The following is a 20964-nucleotide window of genomic DNA, read 5'->3' on the forward strand; positions in this document are numbered from 1 at the left end:
ACATCCTTGCATCTGTCCACTGCCGGCTTTCTGCACCATGTTTTCAGCGTCCTTATACTCATCGTCAAAATGTTTGTGTGCAAAAAGAGAAATCCTTTAATTCCTTGTTACTAAAACCAAGCCTGAAGCATGATGTCACTCAGAGGGTACAGCAGTTTGTCTTGAAATGATAACTATATCTTTTTTCTTTTAAATAAAACCAATTTCGAGTTTTATCTCAAAATGATATTGTTTTTTCTTAATGTGGCCCTAATACTCCTTTGTATGGTCTATAGCTAACCTGGTGAAACCTGGTGAGCAATGTGCGATTGGACATGTGGGGCATTATGTCCACTCAACAAATTTCTTAAAATTTCTCAAATACAAAGAAATAGAGGAATTGCTTAAGAAAGAAACACAGTCGACTCTTTTAACGGACTTAATCTTTACATCCGGTGGGAATGAAAGCAACAAGGAAATGCACAGGCTTTTAACTCGTAAAGGAAAGGTGCTACAGGGTTATTTTGCCACCATTGATCCCTAAAGCATGTGGAAGGGTGGAAACACATCGCTACAAAAGGAGGGACGTGGACTGCCCTCAGCATCCATTATTATCTGATGAGCTGAATACCGCACGCTCTGCTCGAGTCATCTTACTCCACCCACAGCACCAACCTTACACTTTCGCTGCTCTCAGTGTGGCTGCGAGGACACTGCAGAGGATCATCTCCACGAAGAGTTCATGAAATTAGTGCCATAAGGTGTCCTCTGCACTTGGTTAGTTTATATATTATTATTATTATTATTATTATTATTATTATTATTATTGTTGTTGTTGTTGTTGTTGTTGTGTTAAGTTTTTTATTTTATTTCATTTCATCGTTTGTTTGCTTGTTTGTTTTTAATATGTTGAATAACGATAAAAATGCTCTTTTTTCAACAGTGGAATTTTTGAATTATGAGTGTACAGCACACAAAGTACTGTGACTATATGGGTACAGATAAGAAATTAGTGATTCTGATTCTATTATTGATATCACTTATTGATTCAGTTCTTTTTCGATTCTCTCATCGATTCTCAAGAAGGAGAATTAATTTCCATGAATGTAATGACTCATGCAAATTAACTTCATGCTGTGTGGTAAAATGTCGGTGCATGTTGGAGGCGTTTCCCCTCTTTGTTGGGGTAATTACTTAGAAAAAAGTAATGTATTACACAGAACACTTAATAATGTAATGCGGTAGAGTACTTAATTATTCACAGGAGAAAGTGATTTGTTATGTTACATTACATTACATACATTACGTTACATTAGTTTTGTGTTTTTCTGTAAAATGATCTGAAGTGCATTGTCTCATTATTGCCTCACCTGCACGTGAGCCTTCGCCGCAGAGAGTGGACGTCACCACCAATCTTCGGCTGCCCACTCTCTTGCCTCTCCGCTCCTTGCTTGTCCGCCTACTGCCTCACTCACAAGCGCTCCCACCTCGTCGTGGCGTAACAGCTCCGCCTCCAATCTCAGCTTGATGGTGGATCCGTTGTTCAGTTTTCCTGCTGTCACCGCCAAGAGGAGCCAAGGCTGAAGTAAGCTATATCTAGCCTGTACCTCTCAACGTCACACTAGCTCCTGCTGGGGCCCATGAGCCAAGGCCTGGCCACCACGCACTCACCCTCGTGCACCCCCCCGCACCCCCAAGTAACCCTATCCCAGGCAGGATGAACTGTTCTCTAGCTTTTACACTCATAGTGTTCTTTTGAATCACTCTTTGTCTGGTCCATCACCTACGACCAATTTACCATAGGAGACCTTATCCGCCCCCTGCCAACATAGCTGGGATCTTTGGGACACACAAATCTCTCCATCACAATAAAGTAGCGATTCACAGAGGGGCATTGTCATTGTCAACATATTGAATATAGTGTATTTCTCAAGTCTGGCTTTGTAGCAGGCAGGTTTAGGACCCAAATACAAGACTCGGAAACACAAGAGGGTAAAATAAGAGGATGTAGGAGAGCAAATCAGAGATGATGGAAAGATACAGAAGACTTCCTCATTTAATTTAGATCACCAGCCCTTCTGTAGCAGATTTGGTTGGTCAGTGGTCAGATCATAGTTGCAGAAAGGTAGGGCCCTGTCTCCATCCATTCTCCTTGGCAAGCTGCTGAAAAGGCAAGCCGAGAAAGCCAAGATAAGATCACCTGCCGGTTTGCTAGCTCCGTCCACATAGCGGTGTCTGATCATAACACAAATGAGCGTAGAGACAAGGCAATTCCTTCTTGAACAGGGTGGCTTACTGCACTCCTGTAACAGCAGCCCACACATCCATCGTGGCATTGATTTGTGTCACTTAGGGCCACCCTTTGATTTCACAGTCACTAACACCACTTGGATTTTACCGTGTGGATCCTCGGCATGTAAATATGGCACTGATCAATACACACAATCCAACGCATTACAGAAAATGTGAACCTTTCACTGTCTGCCTGATCCAGTTCAGCATTGGTATAACAAGGAATGGAAATTGACGGGAAACATGTAAGTTCACCCTCCCATGAGTACCAGCTCAGTAGTTAGCAAGGGGGCATTCAATCATCTATGTTTATTTTGCAATTATTGAACCTTGGTCCTCATTGTGTATGGAGTAATGAATCCAAGTGGATCATATTGGCTCGCTAGAACACGATATTTGCTTCTCACGGTGTGCACAGGGTTTCCTGTGGCCGATGCTTGTAAGCTGTTGTGTCTGTGTGGCATGACCAGTGTAATGATAACAGCAAATCCTTATTTGCCTAGTATCATGTTTTATGTTGTTAATACTCCTAGACTGTAGGGGGAGCTAGAGAGCTAGAGGGGGTTACCTCAGAGCAGACTGTGATGGCGAAGCTTTGTTTACATGTGAACCACAGTTCGATAAAATACCTTCTCTTCAAGTAATGGTGTCATTCTTAAGAACCCACAACAACATAAAGAAATAAGACAACCAGCAGAGCCCCAGAGTTTGCTCGTGACATTTTATATGGTCTGCTGGTTCCATTCCATCACCCTGCAGGATAAGAGCCACCTGCACAACATTGTCAACATTGTCTTTGTCAAGGTGTGTTCAAAATTACTGGACTTTCTTCCCTCTCCCTGATATCTGTATACAAGCATCAATGTTCCCGGCCTGGCTGCCCACATTTTCAGGGACTCCTCCCATGGTCTTTCTCCTGCATTTGAGCAGCTGTCAGGACCAAGAGAATGACCTATGTTCCTCAAGCTTTCTTTCCTCAGAAAGGAAGATGATGATGAAGATGATGAGCAGAAGACATCATCTGAAGATTGAGTCGTAGGCCTCCACTGCAGCAAGTAACAACAAAAGAGCCAGCACCACCTGAACACTGTGGACCCTCTCTCTCTGCTCATTTTTGGTGTTTTACAGTACGAATTTGGATTTGTATTGTTTCCTACTGTCTCCCTTCCTATTGGGTTGTATCTACACAGAAGAAATAAGTGCATCTTCAGGCCTCGATGTGCTTGTTCTCCTCTTTAATCTCTCTTCTTCCAAAGAGTAGAATAAAATCAACATTAGCTCAGAGTTTAATTAGATAAATATAATTCAAGTGATTTGATTATTTCACTTTGTGAAACAGTAAAGATAAAAACCTGAGTGTTATTATTCATTAGGATGAACAACTCTTACAGGTTACTCCAGCCCTTTAAAGCTAACAGAGACTTGATGCTTAGTTTTTAAAGCCACTGAATTCAACCGGTTTAGTTACAAGTGCACAGATCTAGATGGGAGCTGCCGTTAACGGGTGTGACTCAGTTATACAAACGCCAGACAAGAGTAACACCTGTCGGCATTCTTAATAGGGGAGACAGTACACCTGTCACTTGTTGAAGAGTTATTTGTCTGCTTAGCTGTGCTTGAAAGAGCAAGAGCAGAATATTAAATGCAAGTTATCTCCACAGACTTGCAGCTGTCATAGAATCAGTGTTTGTTCTGCACACTGTTAAACCAAGCTAGAAGCTGCTGTGACATTTTTAAATAAACAAGATTAAATGTCTTTTCCACCTAAATGACTTTCATTAAGGTATCATAAGCTAACTGTGACTAACTGCAACATTTCACCCTTTCACACTTAGATCTGAAATAGTCGAGGTTCAGAAGTTTAGTGGACGATGAAGTTTGTTTGTAACAAACACTGCTGTGATGGGATCTTGTGATATGAGCAGGCTGTTTGACTCAGAGTCTCAGGTTTTGCTTCCACTGAGCCTGCATGCCTTTCTGCTGTTTATGAGATATTTCCACCAGACATGTTGGTGGAAATGGAAGAAGAGGGAAAATCTCATTTGTCTCAAGAATTGTTAATACATTAATGGATGTGATTTCTCATGAATTTCACACTTTTTTCAGCTGCACAGAATTCTGCTGATGTGCTAAAAAGTGATTTCCAGTTTTTCTATGTGTACCATTGCTTACAATAGGAATTTGAAGGGTTTATATATAAAATAATGACTTGCTTTGCAAGTATCTTTGTGACTTCATGACTTTCAGTTATTCCCGTGCTTTTAAGCAGCTTTAAATCTCTTGATAGTACTGTGATGTTTCCTCTGCTCCTTTAGTGAAATCTGTGTTGAAAATACATTTTTAATGTCAATTACATTTAAAAAAAACTTTTTTATAAAAGTGAAAAACTGGTAGCAGCTTTGACCTTTGACCTTGCATGTTCTTTCTGACTCATCATTTTCAATTATTCATCAGAAACATGTTTGGAGCAAGTCATTCACAATAGTTCAAATATGGGAAATCAGTTTTGGGCAAATAGCCGACCAGAAATCCCTCTTTGGTTAAATGTAGAGAAAAAGAATAGAGTTGAATTACAGCTGAAAAAGTCTTCCTGTTTTTCTCTCTGAAAGCACAGCTGGTTTCTGTAGAGGTGCTTTAATGAATTTACAGTGCAGTGTGCTGCTCTCTCTGTTGATATGAGTTAGTGGCGCTCACCCAGCATCCTTTTACCAATCTTGTTTATAAACATGATCAAATACGACGACACGTTGGCTGATACTGTCGTCCATCCTTATTTACACTTTGGATTCTGGTATTTAGGTGGATGGATATCCTACATTAGTCTTCACAGTCCACAGCAAAAAATAATGATTTTCTTTTATACATGTGTGTGTATTCAGATGGTATTAATAATGTTTTGGTTTGATATAGTGGATTGTTTCTAAATCTCTACACGAGTCCATGAACCTGTCCAGCACCAGGTCAGTGATCTCGCTCTGCTGCTCACAGCAGGAAACGATCTCGAGCGACAAGTAACGTTTGACTGCCAAGGTCAAGGAGCAACTCTGGATTTACAGCAGTGTCAGAGGAACTGTTCAGATTCTTCTGGAAATATACTAATCATAGATTTAAAAAAAAAACGGCATATAAGGAAAAATACTCACTGGAGAAAAATGTCCTCGGTTTATTTGTGCTCAGAGTTTAAAAAGTGAACACAGACACCAGGAAATACAGCACACAGTGGAAAAGTGCACAGAGGACTGTTCACGTCACCCTCATAAAAATCTATAGTTTAAAGCAGACATGATCATAACCTAAAAACACTTTATGCAGTAAAAGATGTTAAGATTCTCCACAGTTTATTTTAATCCAGGGAATACGGTTCAGAAATTAAGTGCAAACTGAAAAGACAAATACAGTTTAAATTCTTTAATTTTCTACCAACAGTGATGTGGGGATGTGTTTATAAGTGTAACACACAAACAGAGATACAAACCAGAGCAAAGGATGGAGGACGATCAGTCGATGCAGCAAACTGTGTTACTGTTCACGCAGATACAGAACTGCTCTGTAATAACACCTAAATGTCAAATATTAAAGAAAATTATAGCCTCAGTGATTTTGTTCATTTCCAAGTTGAACAGAAAGTTTTCTCTGTTGTAAAATGAACAGTTTACATTCTGCTCGTCTCTACAGGGAAGACCACAGCAAAAGTGTTCTTCAGGATTCAGGTCATCATCTTTAGAAGGTAACGTGTGATTTTAAGAGTGTGGATCATTGGAAATATGGGTTACACATTCACACCCATTACCTTTGACCCTATTCTATGTATGTACACACATACACTTGCATTCTCCCGTGATGTAGTTCGTAGGTGGAAAGGACCTCAGAAACGTCCTGGATCACCTGGAACAGCTTATGTACGGTGACGTTTAACAGAGTGAATACCCTTGTGTTTCTTATTGGTCCATGAGCAGTCAATACATCAATCACTGTTTACATTTTACTAACTGAAATAAAATTTTCATTATAGCTTTAAGTTTTGTTTTAGTTCTCTATACCAACCTTGGTGTGCACACGTGGCAACAGAAACGATGACAAATAAATTTTTGATCGATAATTTATTATCAATAAATCATTTGCTTCAGAAACTTCAATCTAAAAATAAAAAAGTGTGCAAAAAGATGAAATGATAGAAAATGATGTAAAATTACAGTTAATAAAAGCTTTCTTGGTAAAGTGGTTACTCATGTAAAACAGTGCCGTTCCCACCAACCCAAAACAAACTGTCGGTGCTGACATGGACACGATCGTCTGCATTTAGGATTCATTTTTTTGTCACACGTTCTTTAAGCTGTTCATTACTCAGTGACTTTTTAATGCTTACGGTTTGAATCAGAGCAGTTAGAAAAGTCAGATTGAAGGTCAAACACACCCAGCTTCTTAAAAGGCACCTCAATCCTGGTGTTCTTGCACCTTGTCACATTTATACACAGCACACAGACTGGTGCATGTCCACCGTGCTCATGTTTCTACCATGTGAAGACAAAGTTTGGGTTGTTGTGGTTAAAAATTATATTTAGTGTCTTAAACTTGGTATAAACTGGAAAAGCAAAAAGAACCGGGCAGGATTCACTTTAGTCACTGGTCTCCTCCTGCAGCTACGCTCGTCTCCTTAATCTCAGACTCCTTTTGTGCTGCTGGAGCAGGTGGCAGGAGTAAAACCTCCTCTGACTCCTCCTGCTTGGATGATGGCTGCTCTTTTGCCACAGCCTGACTTTCCTCTCCCTCTCCTTCCTCAGCAGACTCGATCGCCTGGAATTCCTCTTTCTGCTGCTCCTCGGGTTTGTTGTCGTCTTCTGGCGTTTCTGTGGAGGCTTTGAGACTTGCAAATCCATTCTGGTCACACAAAGGCTTGTTTTCAGAGTTCTCCTCAGCTCCATTCTCTTTCTGCCCCTCTCCATCTTCCTCTGGTATGTCTTCAACACCAGGCACCTCCAGGCATGACTCGCTGGGCAGGACCGTACTGCCTTCCATCTGGATCAAGGACACCACCTGCTTCACTCTTTTCTTCTTCCGGGACGTCACACTTTCCACCTCACCATCGTACTCAGCATCATTCTCTGCCCCATCCTCCTCCTCCTGGTCGCCGCCGTACTGTCCCGCCCAGTCGATGGAGGGATTATCTCCAAGCAGATGCAGGTTGGGGTCACTGTTGCTCAGAACAATACTGTCCCTGTACAGATTGTGTCTCCTTTGGACTGCTGCCTCCTTTACAGCTGCAGACAGAGAGAAAAGGGTTCAAATGCGGATTCTCACAATAAAGATTTATAATTATGTTAAGTGCACAGAGAATACAGTGGGGACCAATATGAATGATGATGTTCTCCCAGTTTAAATGGATCCAAGATGCCACTTTTATATCATATTTTAATCTTAATATCTTATCATTGTGAAAGCAGCTGTGAGCACTACACTGAGACATTTTTTAAACACTAAATGCTTCTTTAGAATTCAAGGCCTACTTTTCTTCATGTTCTTTTCATAATGTACCAAATGTAGGAATTGGATGAATTAGTGGATGACCTGTCTGGACTCTAGGAATGCTGGTAAGCATCTGGACCTCTCTGGGGAATTGTGTTGTTTGAATGTGTTTTGGCAATATCCTCAAAACTAAACACGACCTTCCATGAAAAAGACTTTCTCTGGATGGCAGGATATTTTGCTTAAAAACCTTTTTGTCTTGTCCAGCATTAATCATGTCTTGTCAGATTTGTTACTTTGTGAGTCTATGCAGGCTTTCCTCATGACCTCTTAATGGTTCCCACTGGCCTGTGTGATTCCAAGGTCCAAGGTGCCCTCACTGTCTGCAGTGTTGCCTCCTGGTAGTATAACACCCTCAGTTCTGACTACTTTCACTCAGTCTTTCGTCATCTATATAGATGTATCACCAAAGAAGACTGACCCATTATAATGTCCTTCATGACTGACTGCAGCACAACCTCTTCAAAGATGTTTTCTACCAGGATGAAGCGGGAAAAGTCCTCGAAGATCAGCTCCTCAAAGCGTGGCAATTCCTGGTGTTTCAAATAAGAATGAAACCAAGGACAAATACACACAACAATAAACCAGTCACATTGCTTTTCTTTGTTAAAAAAACAAAAACCTAACTGTGCATTATTAATTTTCCAGGTTCTTGGGAAAAGAAATGGTGATGTACTCACAGATACAAAGCAAGGGTTGAGCTGCTTTAGAATGTAGGGGATGAAGATCTGCAAGAGAGCCTCGCGGAAGAAACGCTTCCTCACTGTGCTGCTGTCATAGTCAAATTTCTGAACCACAGGAAAGAAGGAAAAGGACAGCTTTACTGTGTGTGTGTTTTGCTACTTTACATTTATGTACCATAATTGTATTTTTATTTTGTATTGTAGCAGATGGTAAGTATAAGTTGTAACTTCATTTTGAACAAATGTATGTATGTGACAAAATATATCTCGAAAGTATTCACAACGCTGTGATGCCTGACAGGAGCTTCCATGTGGTACTGAGGCAGGTTATTGGCCCTTTCTTGGATGTCTGGTTCCTGTTCAGGGAGGTTGCTGTGGTCTGCTCTCAGACCCAACAGCCACCGACCACTGCCGTTATGTGTTGCGTCCTTCTCCCATATGCTCTTCCAGTATTGCTCCATCTCCAACCTTCCTCCTCCTTGCTGAAGCATTTTTGCGGTAGAAATTGTTGTACTTCTGGATGGTTCATCTCTCTCCAAGGAGCAGCGACGGAGCTCTGTCAGAGAGACCATCAGGTTCTTGGTGACCTCCATGACTAAGGCACTTCTGCCCTGATAGCTCATCAGGCCACGAGTTCCTGCCCCAAAGTGGAGGAGTTCAAGTATCTTGGGGTCTTGTTCATGAGTGACGGGAGATTGACAGATGGATTGGTGCTGCGGCTGCACTGATGTGGATACTGTACCGGTCTGTGAAACGAGAGCTGAGCATAAAAGTGAAGCTCTCAATTTACCTGTTGATCTATGTCCCTACCTTCACCTATGGTCACCAGCTGTGGGTAGTGACCGAAAGAACGAGATCGGGGAAAGAAGCGGCGGAAATGAGCTTCCTCCGAAGGGTGGCTGGCCTCTCCCTTAGAGATAGGGTGAGGAGTTCGGCCATCTGGGTGGGGCCCAGAGTAGAGCCGCTGCTCCTCCACATCAAAAGGAGCCAGCTGAGGTGGTTTTCTGACAAGGATGGATCCTGGGAGCCTCCTGTGTGAGGTGTTCTGGACATGTCCCACCGCGACCGGCCCAGGATAAGCAGAAGAAGATGGATGGATTAATATGCTCACACTCTATATGGATGTTGTAAAGTGGAGGGGATCCAACCACCAACCTTCAAATCTAACCCCAGCCCTTCTCTTCCTGTGTGTTTTTGGTTTAGGATAAAGTGGTGATCTAACAGGTTTTTACTGATCATGTGTTTTACCTTAATAACTCTGTCCTGGCAGCGCTGGATGGTCTTACAGAGATCCTCACTGCCCTGAGACTCCAGACTCTGATGAAGGATCTGCTCAAATGTATAAACAGCATTGTCCATTTGCTGTAAACAGACACAGAGATGGGGACACTATTTTATCATGAGTGCATTCAAATGTATCAGTATATTTTATAATATCTTGACTTTGATAAATATCACAAAAATATGATATGAAATAAGATCTTTTAACTGATCCAAAACTTGATGACTCTGCTCCATGATGTGCCTCCACCTATTCATACTTCCCCTTCTCCTAAGCTTGCCTTCCTGCAGTTCTGTTGTGTTCACAGTAGTCAATTCCTCTGCAAACTGAGCAGCAACTATTCAAGTTTAATTTATTCTTACAACACAGAGTAGAGAGATGCTCACGCAAAATTAAAGCAGACGTAAGTACTGTATGTTGACCTCAGAAAAGGAGGCAGGAAATGTTTCGAGTTCAAACATGGACAGTAAGACTAACAAAACACCAAGTATTTCATAATTCAATAATAACTAAACTGTTCTCTTTAGAAATAAAACATACTAGACTCATTCAATCCCTGAGAAATCCACCTCAGTGAACATCCCAATTCTAAGAGATGAAGGCGACAACATAATGTACTTTGTATGTGATTTAACACACAGGAATGGAGTATATTTACATAAGAGATGCTCAGTACATCACACAAAGAAGCTCCTCAGTTTAAATCCAGACTGGAGCATTTCTTTGTGGTGTTTCATGCTTTAGCCGTGTCTGCTAGTGCTCTCTGGGTACTTAAGCTTCTTCCTACAGTGCATAGGTATACGTCAGTGATTCTAATGCATTTACCTTTTCAGGGAAGTCCGCTAATACAAGTTTGTGTGTTACTTGTTTCTTGAGTCATTGTTTTCGTTCCCAACTGTATTTTGTTCTGGAGGTTTGTGGAGGCAGATCATTTTGTTTCACTATATTCATTTTGATTTACGTTACCGGTATTTGTTATACATTCATGGATCTGAGAATGGGTAAGTTCCTAATACAGTGGGGAGTTTGTTTTTTAAGGAAGTATGTGATGTTTATTTACCAGTAAGTGCTGATTGTAACCTCCTCCCTCTCCTCCGTTTATATCGTTTGTCAAGTGTTGTTTCATAAGAAAATGTAATAAAATGAATTTTTCAACAAATAAAATGCAGATTTTTAAAAATACATTTGACCAGAATAACATTCATACAGTAAATTATGATTGTAATTAATACATCATTTAGACCTCCAGCAACATGTTTAAGCATGCAGTACTGCTTTGAAAAGCCAGCTGCCAGTATGTGATCATCACCTCTCTCATGAGGATCTGGACCCTCTGGATGAACACTGAGGGACTCGAGATGTCAAATCTCTGATCCAGACCTTCCAGACTCAGCTGCATCACCTTCTCATAGCAGCTGTACATCTTCACTGGATGGAAGGCAAGCATTGAGATCTTCTCCATGTGCTGAGGAAGAGGAAAAGATTACAAACACTGAATGTCACTAAATGTTTCTGAGTTCAATGGAGGCAGAGGGAGTATCTCCTTAACTCAATTCCCCTCTCTAGAAGGAGTACCTGTTCTACGTGCTCACCTGTGCCACCACCTCCTTAGTGCCCTCATTCAGCACGTTTTTGCTCATGTCCACCAGCTCTCGGAAGAAAACCTCGCGGACCTCGAAGAAACCTCGGCTGGTGGGCTCCATCAGAGCCTCTAGGATGGAGCTGATGTAGGGTTGAATGCTCACCTTCAGCAGCTTCTCTGCTTTGGGAAGAACCACAGCTGCAAAACGAGAGAGAAAAGCAGACTTGCAGTTTCAGGCAAACGTCTGTGATCGTTAGGTCAGATTAAAAATGTGTGACAACCTGTAAACAAAGTATGCCTGGCTTCAGGGATGTAGAAACATGGTGACATAGCCTTGGTCAGGTTGCTGAGTTTTAATCTGATTTAGTGCTCAGCTCAGATAAAAGAATTATTGTGATTTTAACATCCATGTAGATGCTAAAAATGACTCAACATGGCATTCAATCTGTTATTAGACTCAATTGGCTTCTTTTAAAATGTAAAAGAACCCACCCACCACTTTAATCACACTCTAGATCTTGTTTTAACATATGGCATAGAAACTGAACATTTAACAGTGTTTCACTCTCTTATCTGATCATTTCCTGATAACAATTACAATCATTGATTACACAGCAGTGGGGAGTAGACTTCATCACAGTAGAAAAGCCTCCAGCTGTTCAGTTATAAATCAGTAATTTGTCTACTACCTGTGTATCTACCTTCCTATATGTCACCTAAACAGACAAACTAAAACCTCCACTCACAAGCTTCTATCAGTCACTGTTCCTTCAGTACGTACAGAACTTGGGGGAAAGGCATTTTCTTACAATGCTGAACAGCTGAACTGAACTGAAGGGTTTTAAACAAATCCTAAGGACAATGGAGGAAGCACCAGGGCTGCTCCTGTTCGTCATGTTTTATTGTTACTGTCTTTTATTTCATTTTTAGCTGTATTTTTCCAGTTAATTGGTTGTTATATGAACTATAATGACTACAGTATGTTTATCAAGCTGTACTTTTGTAAGGATATTTAAAACAGGTTGCTGCTCAAAATGAGACTTTGTGTCTCAATGAGATTTACCTGCATAAATAAAGGTGAAATAAAATTAAAAAAAAAAAAAAAGTTTATCCAAAATGCTGCAGCAAGAGTCCTGACAGGGACTAGAAAGAGAGAGCAGATTTCTCCTGTTTTGGCTTCCCTTCATTGGCTTCCTGTTAAATCCAGAATTGAATTCAAAATCCTGCTCACATACAAGGTCTTAAATAATCAGGCCCCATCTTATCTTAATGACCTTGTAGTACCATATCACCCTATTAGAGCACTTCGCTCTCACACTGCAGGCTTACTTGTTGTTCCTAGAGTATTTAAAAGTAGAATGGGAGGCAGAGCCTTCAGTTTTCAGGCCCCTCTTCTGTGGAACCAGCTTCCAGTTTGGATTCAGGAGACAGACACTATCTCTACTTTCAAGATTAGGCTTCAAACTTTCCTTTTTGCTAAAGCATATAGTTAGGGCTGGACCAGGTGACCCTGAATCCTCCCTTAGTTATGCTGCAATAGACGTAGGCTGCCGGGGATTCCCATGATGCACTGGGTGTTTCTTCTTCACTCACTATGTGTTAATAGACCTCTCTGCACTGAATCATATCTGTTATTAACCTCTGTCTCTCTTCCACAGCATGTCTTTATCCTGTCTTCCTTCTCTCACCCCAGCCAGTCGCAGCAGATGGCCCCGCCCCTCCCTGAGCCTGGTTCTGCCGGAGGTTTCTTCCTGTTAAAAGGGAGTTTTTCCTTCCCACTGTCGCCAAAGTGCTCATAGGGGGTGATATGATTGTTGGGTTTTTCTCTGTATGTATTATTGTGCGATCTACTGTACAATATAAAGCACCTTGAGGCGACTCCTGTTGTGATTTGGCGCTATATAAATAAAATTGAATTGAATTGAACTGAATGTCTCCTATCTGCAGCTGAAACCTTCTGAAACGGTCTCCCTGCTTTCTACTGGTCAACAGTGATGTTAAAATATCAAACTGTAAGATATTGCTATATTTCGATTATCTTTTTTTTTTTTAAACCAAGACAATGTAACATCTATGATGCTGACACACACACACACACACTTTTACAATACATATGTTATGTATTTTTACAACTATGTAACAGTAAGTTGGTTCCTGATTAGCTGTGGCCTTTTTGTTAGTTTGTGTGTTTTCTTTGTGCTTGCTTGACTTTTTCCTGGCTAGTCTCTCTCTCACAGCTACATTTAGAACCAATCATTTAACTGCATGGATGCATGTCTTCAGCTTCATGTCATGGATGGATACACGGTCATTCCTTGTTCTAGCGTTCCAAAAGCAGGTAAAATATAGGCTTCATAGGTTTATATACAAGCATTTTCACTGATATATTACTGCCATGGTGCAGTTTTAAAAACAAGCAATAAACATTCCTATTAAGATATGAATCTACATTTACAGCTAAAAATGAACCCACACTAAAGAATTTTAAGCCTTGTAGATATTTAGAACAACACTGCTTTAACATTTACAGTTATTATTACGACTTCTACTTCCATGAGTATTCTATCGATGAAGGGTTATAACGAACCAAATGTGCTGCTAGTATTTGAACAAGGAGAAGTGTTGCTTTATGCCAACCTCTGATCTTGTTGGTCACGTGTTCCTTGGATGTGATGATCTGGTCCATGTCTGTTCGTACGGAGGCCTCTAAAGAAGAGCGGTTAGCCTCACACTTCTGCAACACTGCTTCATACTGAGTCTGGCACTGCGCCTGCACCAGGCTGTACACAGCATCACTGATCTACAAACACAAAACACACAGCTGAGGTCCTGAAGCTAATGTTGCCAAACTGACACCTATGCGGTACATCGTCTGTTTAAGTTCCACATAGTAGCCTAAATGGTTTTGAATATGCATGTAGTAAATAAATTTGTATATCTGCATAACACAGAGTATTGAGTTTATAGGTGAATTTGTAACCAGTTGGGCTGTACCTGCTGGAGAGGTCCTATGGAACTAGATACCTTTGAGGAAATGTAGTTCACCTTTTTTCTGTTGCATTCACATTACTAAAATAAGCTCAAAGCTTATACATACACTACCAGTCACAAGTTTTTGAACACCCTAATCTTTCCAGTTATTTACTGCAATTCAAGTCGTTCAGTCCAATGAAGAGCTTGAAATGGTACAGAGGTAAGTGGTGAACTGCCAGGTTAAAAAAAAAGGTAAGGTTACCCAAAACTAGACTTAATGTTCATTTCAGAGTTATACAAAAGGCCTTTTTCAGGGAACACAACATGGGTTAACAATTTAAATGTGTTCTGCAGGAGTGGAGGTGATCAAGCCTTGAAAGCTGGTGCTACTAATTCCTACAGATGTTCCAACTTTTCTGGATTACTTCCCCTCTGTCTGCATAAAAGCAGTGTTGGAACACACTGTGGTACCACACCCTCGTCAGCATCAGTTGAACAGTATTGTACTGCAGAAAGTAGTGTGTTGCTACAAAAATGGGGGGGAAAAGGAGGACAAGTTTCTGAGAGTTAACAGCTTGTGTGATAGGCGGCTCACACGACAACAGCTTCAAGCAGCTTAATAGTGGTGGTAGTAAGAAAGTCTCAGTTTCAGCTGTGAAGAGAAGACTTTGAGCTGCAGGTTTGACAGGATGAGCTGCAGCAAGAAAGCCAGACGTCAGAATAAAACAAAGAGGCTTGGCTGGGCCATGAAACACAGACACTGGACTACTGCAGACTGGAAGAAGAATCAAAGCTCGAAATCTTCGGTTGATCGCGCAGGATCTTTGTACACCTTGGAGTAGGTGGAAGGATGGTTCCACAGTGTGTGGCATCAACTGTCAAACATGGAGGAGGAAGTGTGATGGTCTGGGGCTGTTTGTTGGATCCAGGGTTGGTGACTTGTACAGAGTGAGAGGCTCCCTGAACCAAAACCGCAGCAATCCATGCAGTAGCCTCTGGTATGGACCTAGTTGGTCAGGGGTTCATCCTACAGCAAGATAATGACCCAAAACATGAGTCCAAGCTGTGCCAGAACTACCTCAGGAACAAAGAACAAGATGGTGAGCTTGAAAACACGGAGTGTCCGGCACAGTCTCCAGACTTAAACCCCATCAGGTGGTTTGGGATGAACTGGACAGAAGAGTGAAAGCAAAGCCACCTACAAGGTCCACATTTATGGGAACTTCTGCAACAGATATGGGAGAATATTTGATTTCTATTGCAGAAAGAATGACACGGCTGTGTTCAGCTGTTACATCTGCCAAAGGGGGCTACTCTGATGAGTCAGAGTTTAGAATACACTTTAGTCTATAAACTGATTCCATGATTTCTTGTTTTAACTCCACATGCTTTTTGTACTATGCTTTCATTTCAGAGTGCAATGAGACATTAAACTGCATAATTTTCAATAAAAAACTGGAAAAATTGGGATGTTCTAAAAATTTTGGCCGGTAGTGTATATCTGAATAAATCACACAACACCTTTGTCATTAAAGTTATTCTGGCAAAATACCTACTATGTTTAAAACAAAAGTGCTAGAAAGACCCTGAAAAGTCCCAAGAATTTAAATCAACTATGCTAAATTTCATGTGTACTGAAAGCTTCTTATAGTCCATGCTTTCAACGTTCCAGAAGGACAAGGAGCATTTCAAACAGGTGATGTCAACATTTACAAGTCCCCCAATCATAGGTGCAGTATCCACCAAACTTGCAAGTTAACGATTATTTTGCAAAAGACTGAGTCTAATGATCGCACAGTTGTTTCTCACCAGTATCCAGTTCCTTTGTTTCTCATGCAGTTTGCCTTTGAGGCGGGGGGAGATGAGTTCTCTCAGCTCAGGGAGGAGGCACTCCATCACCAGGTTAGACAAGATCTACAAGGAAAGCAATTCCCACATACAAATGAGAGGACCACGAGCACAACCCACTCATTTGATCGTCATGGTAACCTTTCTCTGTACGTTTTCCAAGTTACCACATGTAAGGAAAGCAGAATGTAACAGAGTGACACACACAGGCCATGTGAGATGAACTACAGCGTGTGCAATTAAGTTGTCTTCCACGGAAGACAACGTAAGGTGGTTATGCTTCCATCAAAGTAACTCTGTTATCACATAATTAATAATACTACATTTTATTTGTGGGCGCCTTTTTAAAGCATAATCAGACAAACAGTAAAGAATGATTTAAAAACATAGCATTAGACAATAACTGGATAGTTTAATTTAAATGACATAAATGTGATTTGGGTTTGCAGAAGCATCTAGAAAAACCTGCTCAGTACTGAAACATGGACAGCAGTGCCCGACTACGATGCAACATGTGCATAAAGCATATAATCATCCTTCTGACCATCAGAGGTGTTTGGTGAAAACTTTGAATAACCTCATGTTGCAATTCAATGAAAAATCAGGTTGAGGGAGGGCATTCAAAAAAAAATTTTTTTTTGATTAAATCAAGTGATTACTGTAACTTTTATATGCACCATGTTACATTTCTGTAGCAATCATCACACTTTGAAACCAGGTCCGGTACATTTTATGACCTACCACCTGATTTAATTCAAACCCCCCCCCCAAAAGTCAGATTGAGGCCACAGAAGAACATTTCTGCCAAAGCTACCTGTGATGGTGCACCACACATCATTTCCCAGGTGCCATACTGGCCTTGAGCTTGACGGTAGAGTCGCACTGCATTAGTGAAGGCTGGTGTCTGAACTTTTTTCTCATCTGACAAACCTGGAATTGAAGAATTAGCAGCCGTCAGTGAACATTTAACTGATAACTGTAGGTCTTCTATTAGAGAAATTATGTAAGTAAAACAGGAGGAAAAGCAGGGCTGGTGACAGAATGCAGCATCGTGAGATTAAGGAGACGCTTTCAAATAAACTAGTTTTCTCTCCTGGCTTCAGATGGTACTAGGGGATTTCAAACAAAAACAAAAGTGGAACATATCTGGGTAGTTTTACCAAAATTAATTTGACTTTTTTTTTATACTTTGATCATCAATCACACAGCTCCTAAAATGATCCACGGTTCATTTAAAATTGAATCCTTTTGTAAATGTAAACTAATGGATGGAAGGATAAATTACAGTTAACAGCTTCTAGTTGTATGCCTCCAACCAATCAAGTTGTAGTTTAAACACATAACACACAAACTGTCACAGTGTCATCATTTTATCCTGTTGAAGAAAACACTGAGTTCACGAGCATGGACCTGGTGAATGAACAGATGACCCACTTATTAAACTGGGGGCTGGTTGGGTGCAGGAGCCCAGATGACTTTTTACAATGAATGAATTTTGTTAGCTTCATATTCAGTGTTTTACACGAGAAATGTAAGTTAAAATGATCAGATTTCATTACTCTGTTTGAACAACATTCAGGATTCATGTGCAAGTTAGTTTTAATTCTGTAGTAAAACAGATGTATGTACCTTGGTAAGGTAATTGTTTTGCCATGTAATTATAGGTTAGTTGTGTAAGGACACCGCTCTGCTTTTCATGTGTATCAGAGGGATTAATGACAATTTTGAGATAACGGAGGAGTTTTTGGCCATGTAATCTGTAAAGGGGAAAATGTGGGGAGGACTTTAATGACAGCGGGGCAGAGGTCATCAAGAGGCACAAGCTACCTCGGAGTACACTCGTCAGCGCCACCACAGATGGATCGCCGAATCTGACTGGAAAAAAGGTCGGGTTGCTCAAAAGAATCCAGGACAGGGTGAAAGAGGACAACCCTGAGCAGGAGGTCGTTTTTTTACATTGTATAATCCACCAGGAGGCCCTGTGTAAATCTGTACTGCACCTCGATCGTGCAGTGAAGCCAGCTGTAAAATGCACGTCATTAGAGTGAGGGGACCAAGCATCCAGAAGATGTCACAGAGGAAGCTGGTGTTGTTTGGCTCCACGTATGTGTGTGAACAGACGTTTAGTGTGATGAAGAACAACAAAGCATCCCACAGATCCCAGCTGAGTGATGAACAATCCCACAGATCCCAGCTGAGTGATGAACACCTCAGATCTGTTCTGAGATTTGCCACAACAAAACTAAGAGGAAATTTCGATGCACTGACAAAAAGGTTGATCTTAATGTTTATGTTTGATATGCATGCATCTGGTGCTGGCCCTCAAATTTTAAAAGTCAATGTGGCCCCCGAGCCAAAAAGTTTGCCCACCACTGTTCTAAACTCAGATAAAACACAGGTTATTGTACTTGGCCTTCAAAATCATAGAAATGCAGCGTCTAGCCAGATTCTTACTCTGGATGGTATTACTTTGGCCTCCAGTAAGACTGAGGGTTCGTGGAGTCATGTTTGCCCTTCAGTCTGCATATCTGTCTCTAAAATCAGAAATATCCTGTCTCAGAGTGACGCTGAAACACTAGTTCATGCATTTATTACTTCCAGGCTGGACTACTGTAATTCTTTATTATCAGGAAGTCCTAAAAACTCCCTGAAAACCCTTCAGTTAATCCAAAATGCTGCAGCAAGAGTCCTGACAGAGGAAAGAGAGAGCATATCATGCCCATTCTGAAAGAAAAAAAACCCCCCAAAACAAAACAACAAGTTATCATAGAAGTGTATTATCCCAGTAGAGCACTGTGCTGTCAGGCTGCTGGTTTACTTGTGGCGCCTATGGTGTTTAAAATTACAATGAGAGGCAGAGCCTTCAGCTTCCTCAGACTCAGGAGACAGACACCCTCTGTTATGATTCCTGGTAAAAGTTTCTCCTTCCCAAAGTGCTTCATCCGATCGTTGGGGTTTTCTCCGTCTCTGTGCTGTTGTATTGTACTCTTTACTAGAGATGGACCGATCCGATATTAGGGGAGACCGGGGATAGTTGTAACATTTTTGACATTTCTGTCTGTAAATTGGAGCTCTTTTAAGGTAGTGGATTCAAAATGTAATGCAAAGTATTTACATGTCTCAGCTATTAAATAGTGCAGCTATTTTCTCTGCAGCACAATTACCCATTGCATGGTACGGTCTCAAACACAAAGAGTGAAATGTTACAATTAACCCCATAGTCTGGGTTAGTTGTAACATATCCTGGGGTAAATGTAACACAATGAAATAAGGGTACTGACAAAACATTAACATGTAATCTTTGGTTATTCAACACACGAATGCACATAGAGCCATTTATGTAGCTTTGTGTGTGTGACAGAATGCAGAAATCTAGCTTTTGAACATATTCCAACCCCCCAAAAAAGACAAATTATGGAATTTTCTGCAACTGAATATTTCATTAATTTTGGTTGGTCTTCCTTGAGTTTGGCCTCATTGGCTCAGTGGGCATTATAACCTACAACTCTTGCACCAACTTTTGAACATAACAATGAAGCTGAAAAAATGTAGTTGTGCACCAGCATCGCAATTCCATTACTTTTTATCATGGCTTACCTTGGTGTGGTTTGCAAAGTGCTTCAGAAAGATGAGGAAATCTGTTTCTTGCACCCATCCTGATTTATTTCCACTACCAATACTTCCTACTGGTCCATCTCTGACACAGTGGTCTGCATAATGTATGTGTGGGAACACAAACAGTGGAGGAATTGTGTTGCCAATGGCATTAACCGCATATACACAAGCGACCAGTGAAGCTCTCTCTGCTGATGTCGTTGCCCCAACTTGTTTAATATAAGTTAAAGTAATTGTGTGGTAAGTTGTAACATCTGCATTATTGTTACAACTGACCCAGACTGTTGCTGTTACAACTGACCCAGACTCCTATAGCCATGAACTAGCTAACATTACAGCCAATGTGTGATAGCCGAACTGAATTGGGCATGCACAGGATGAATCCCACCTAGTGATGCGCGAATCATGAACGAATCGTTCAATACTCGAGAATCACTTTACTGACTCGTGAATCATGATTCACTAGCGCAACTGACTCACTGACTCATCCCTGTTGCTGTTAGCAAACTAATTTCACTAGTAGAAATATATCTAGCTTATAATTCAAATTGTGAAGAAAAACACAACATCCAGTATCTTAACAAAAACATTTCTGCTCTGAACTGGAAGAAAAAACCCTGAGTAGAAGCTCACATCAAGACAATAGCTCCTCGGTTTACAGTAGCAACGCTCTGCTAACATGCTAACAGCACATTTGAGCTACTCACCCCCGCCATTCCTGCGCTAAATCGTAGGGGAAGCAAATCACTCATGACTCACTAACCCCCTCCCTCCTGTGCTGAATCATAGAGCGCGCGAATCACTCATGACTCGCTCACCCCCCTCCCTCCTGTGCTGAATCATAGAGCGAGCGAATCACTCATGACTCGCTAACCCCCTCCCTCCTGTGCTGAATCATAGAGCGAACGAATCACTCACTCACTGGTCGTGTCCAAATTCATGGGCTGCATCCTCCTGAGGACCCGGCCTTCGCGGTCTACGTGGGCCGGGTCCTCAGAAGGTCGGGTAGGCCGGAAGTAAACGGCTGTGAAATTGGACAGTCTAGCCTTCTGATTAACGTCACCGCTGTCTCGGTGGAGTTTAATAAACTCAGCCGTCTGCTCCTTGCTATGTAAAATATAACAGGACACTGGCATAAATTCTCGACCATCTCACACTTCTGTTTAATCAGTTTTCTGTTTGACGTT

The 20964-nt window shown here is 41.2% G+C and overlaps 1 protein-coding gene across 1 annotated transcript in view; it reads right to left on the reverse strand.

Moving 5' to 3' along the window:
• Positions 1-5414: 5414 nt before the first annotated feature.
• The window catches only part of niban2b (niban apoptosis regulator 2b), a 44178-nt gene continuing 28628 nt past the window's right edge, over positions 5415-20964 (reverse strand). Inside the window, exons 6-14 of the mRNA XM_031760447.2 lie at positions 16977-17092; positions 16124-16228; positions 13979-14141; positions 11352-11539; positions 11069-11224; positions 9726-9839; positions 8475-8582; positions 8216-8327; positions 5415-7529 (exon numbers count right to left, since the gene is read on the reverse strand). Of these exons, the coding sequence (XP_031616307.1) occupies positions 6892-7529; positions 8216-8327; positions 8475-8582; positions 9726-9839; positions 11069-11224; positions 11352-11539; positions 13979-14141; positions 16124-16228; positions 16977-17092 (1700 nt within the window). The 3' untranslated portion in view covers positions 5415-6891. The remainder of the gene's footprint in view (positions 7530-8215; positions 8328-8474; positions 8583-9725; positions 9840-11068; positions 11225-11351; positions 11540-13978; positions 14142-16123; positions 16229-16976; positions 17093-20964) is intronic.

The sequence above is a fragment of the Oreochromis aureus genome, linkage group 12 (assembly GCF_013358895.1).
Source record: "Oreochromis aureus strain Israel breed Guangdong linkage group 12, ZZ_aureus, whole genome shotgun sequence".
NCBI classification, from domain to species: Eukaryota; Metazoa; Chordata; class Actinopteri; order Cichliformes; family Cichlidae; genus Oreochromis; species Oreochromis aureus.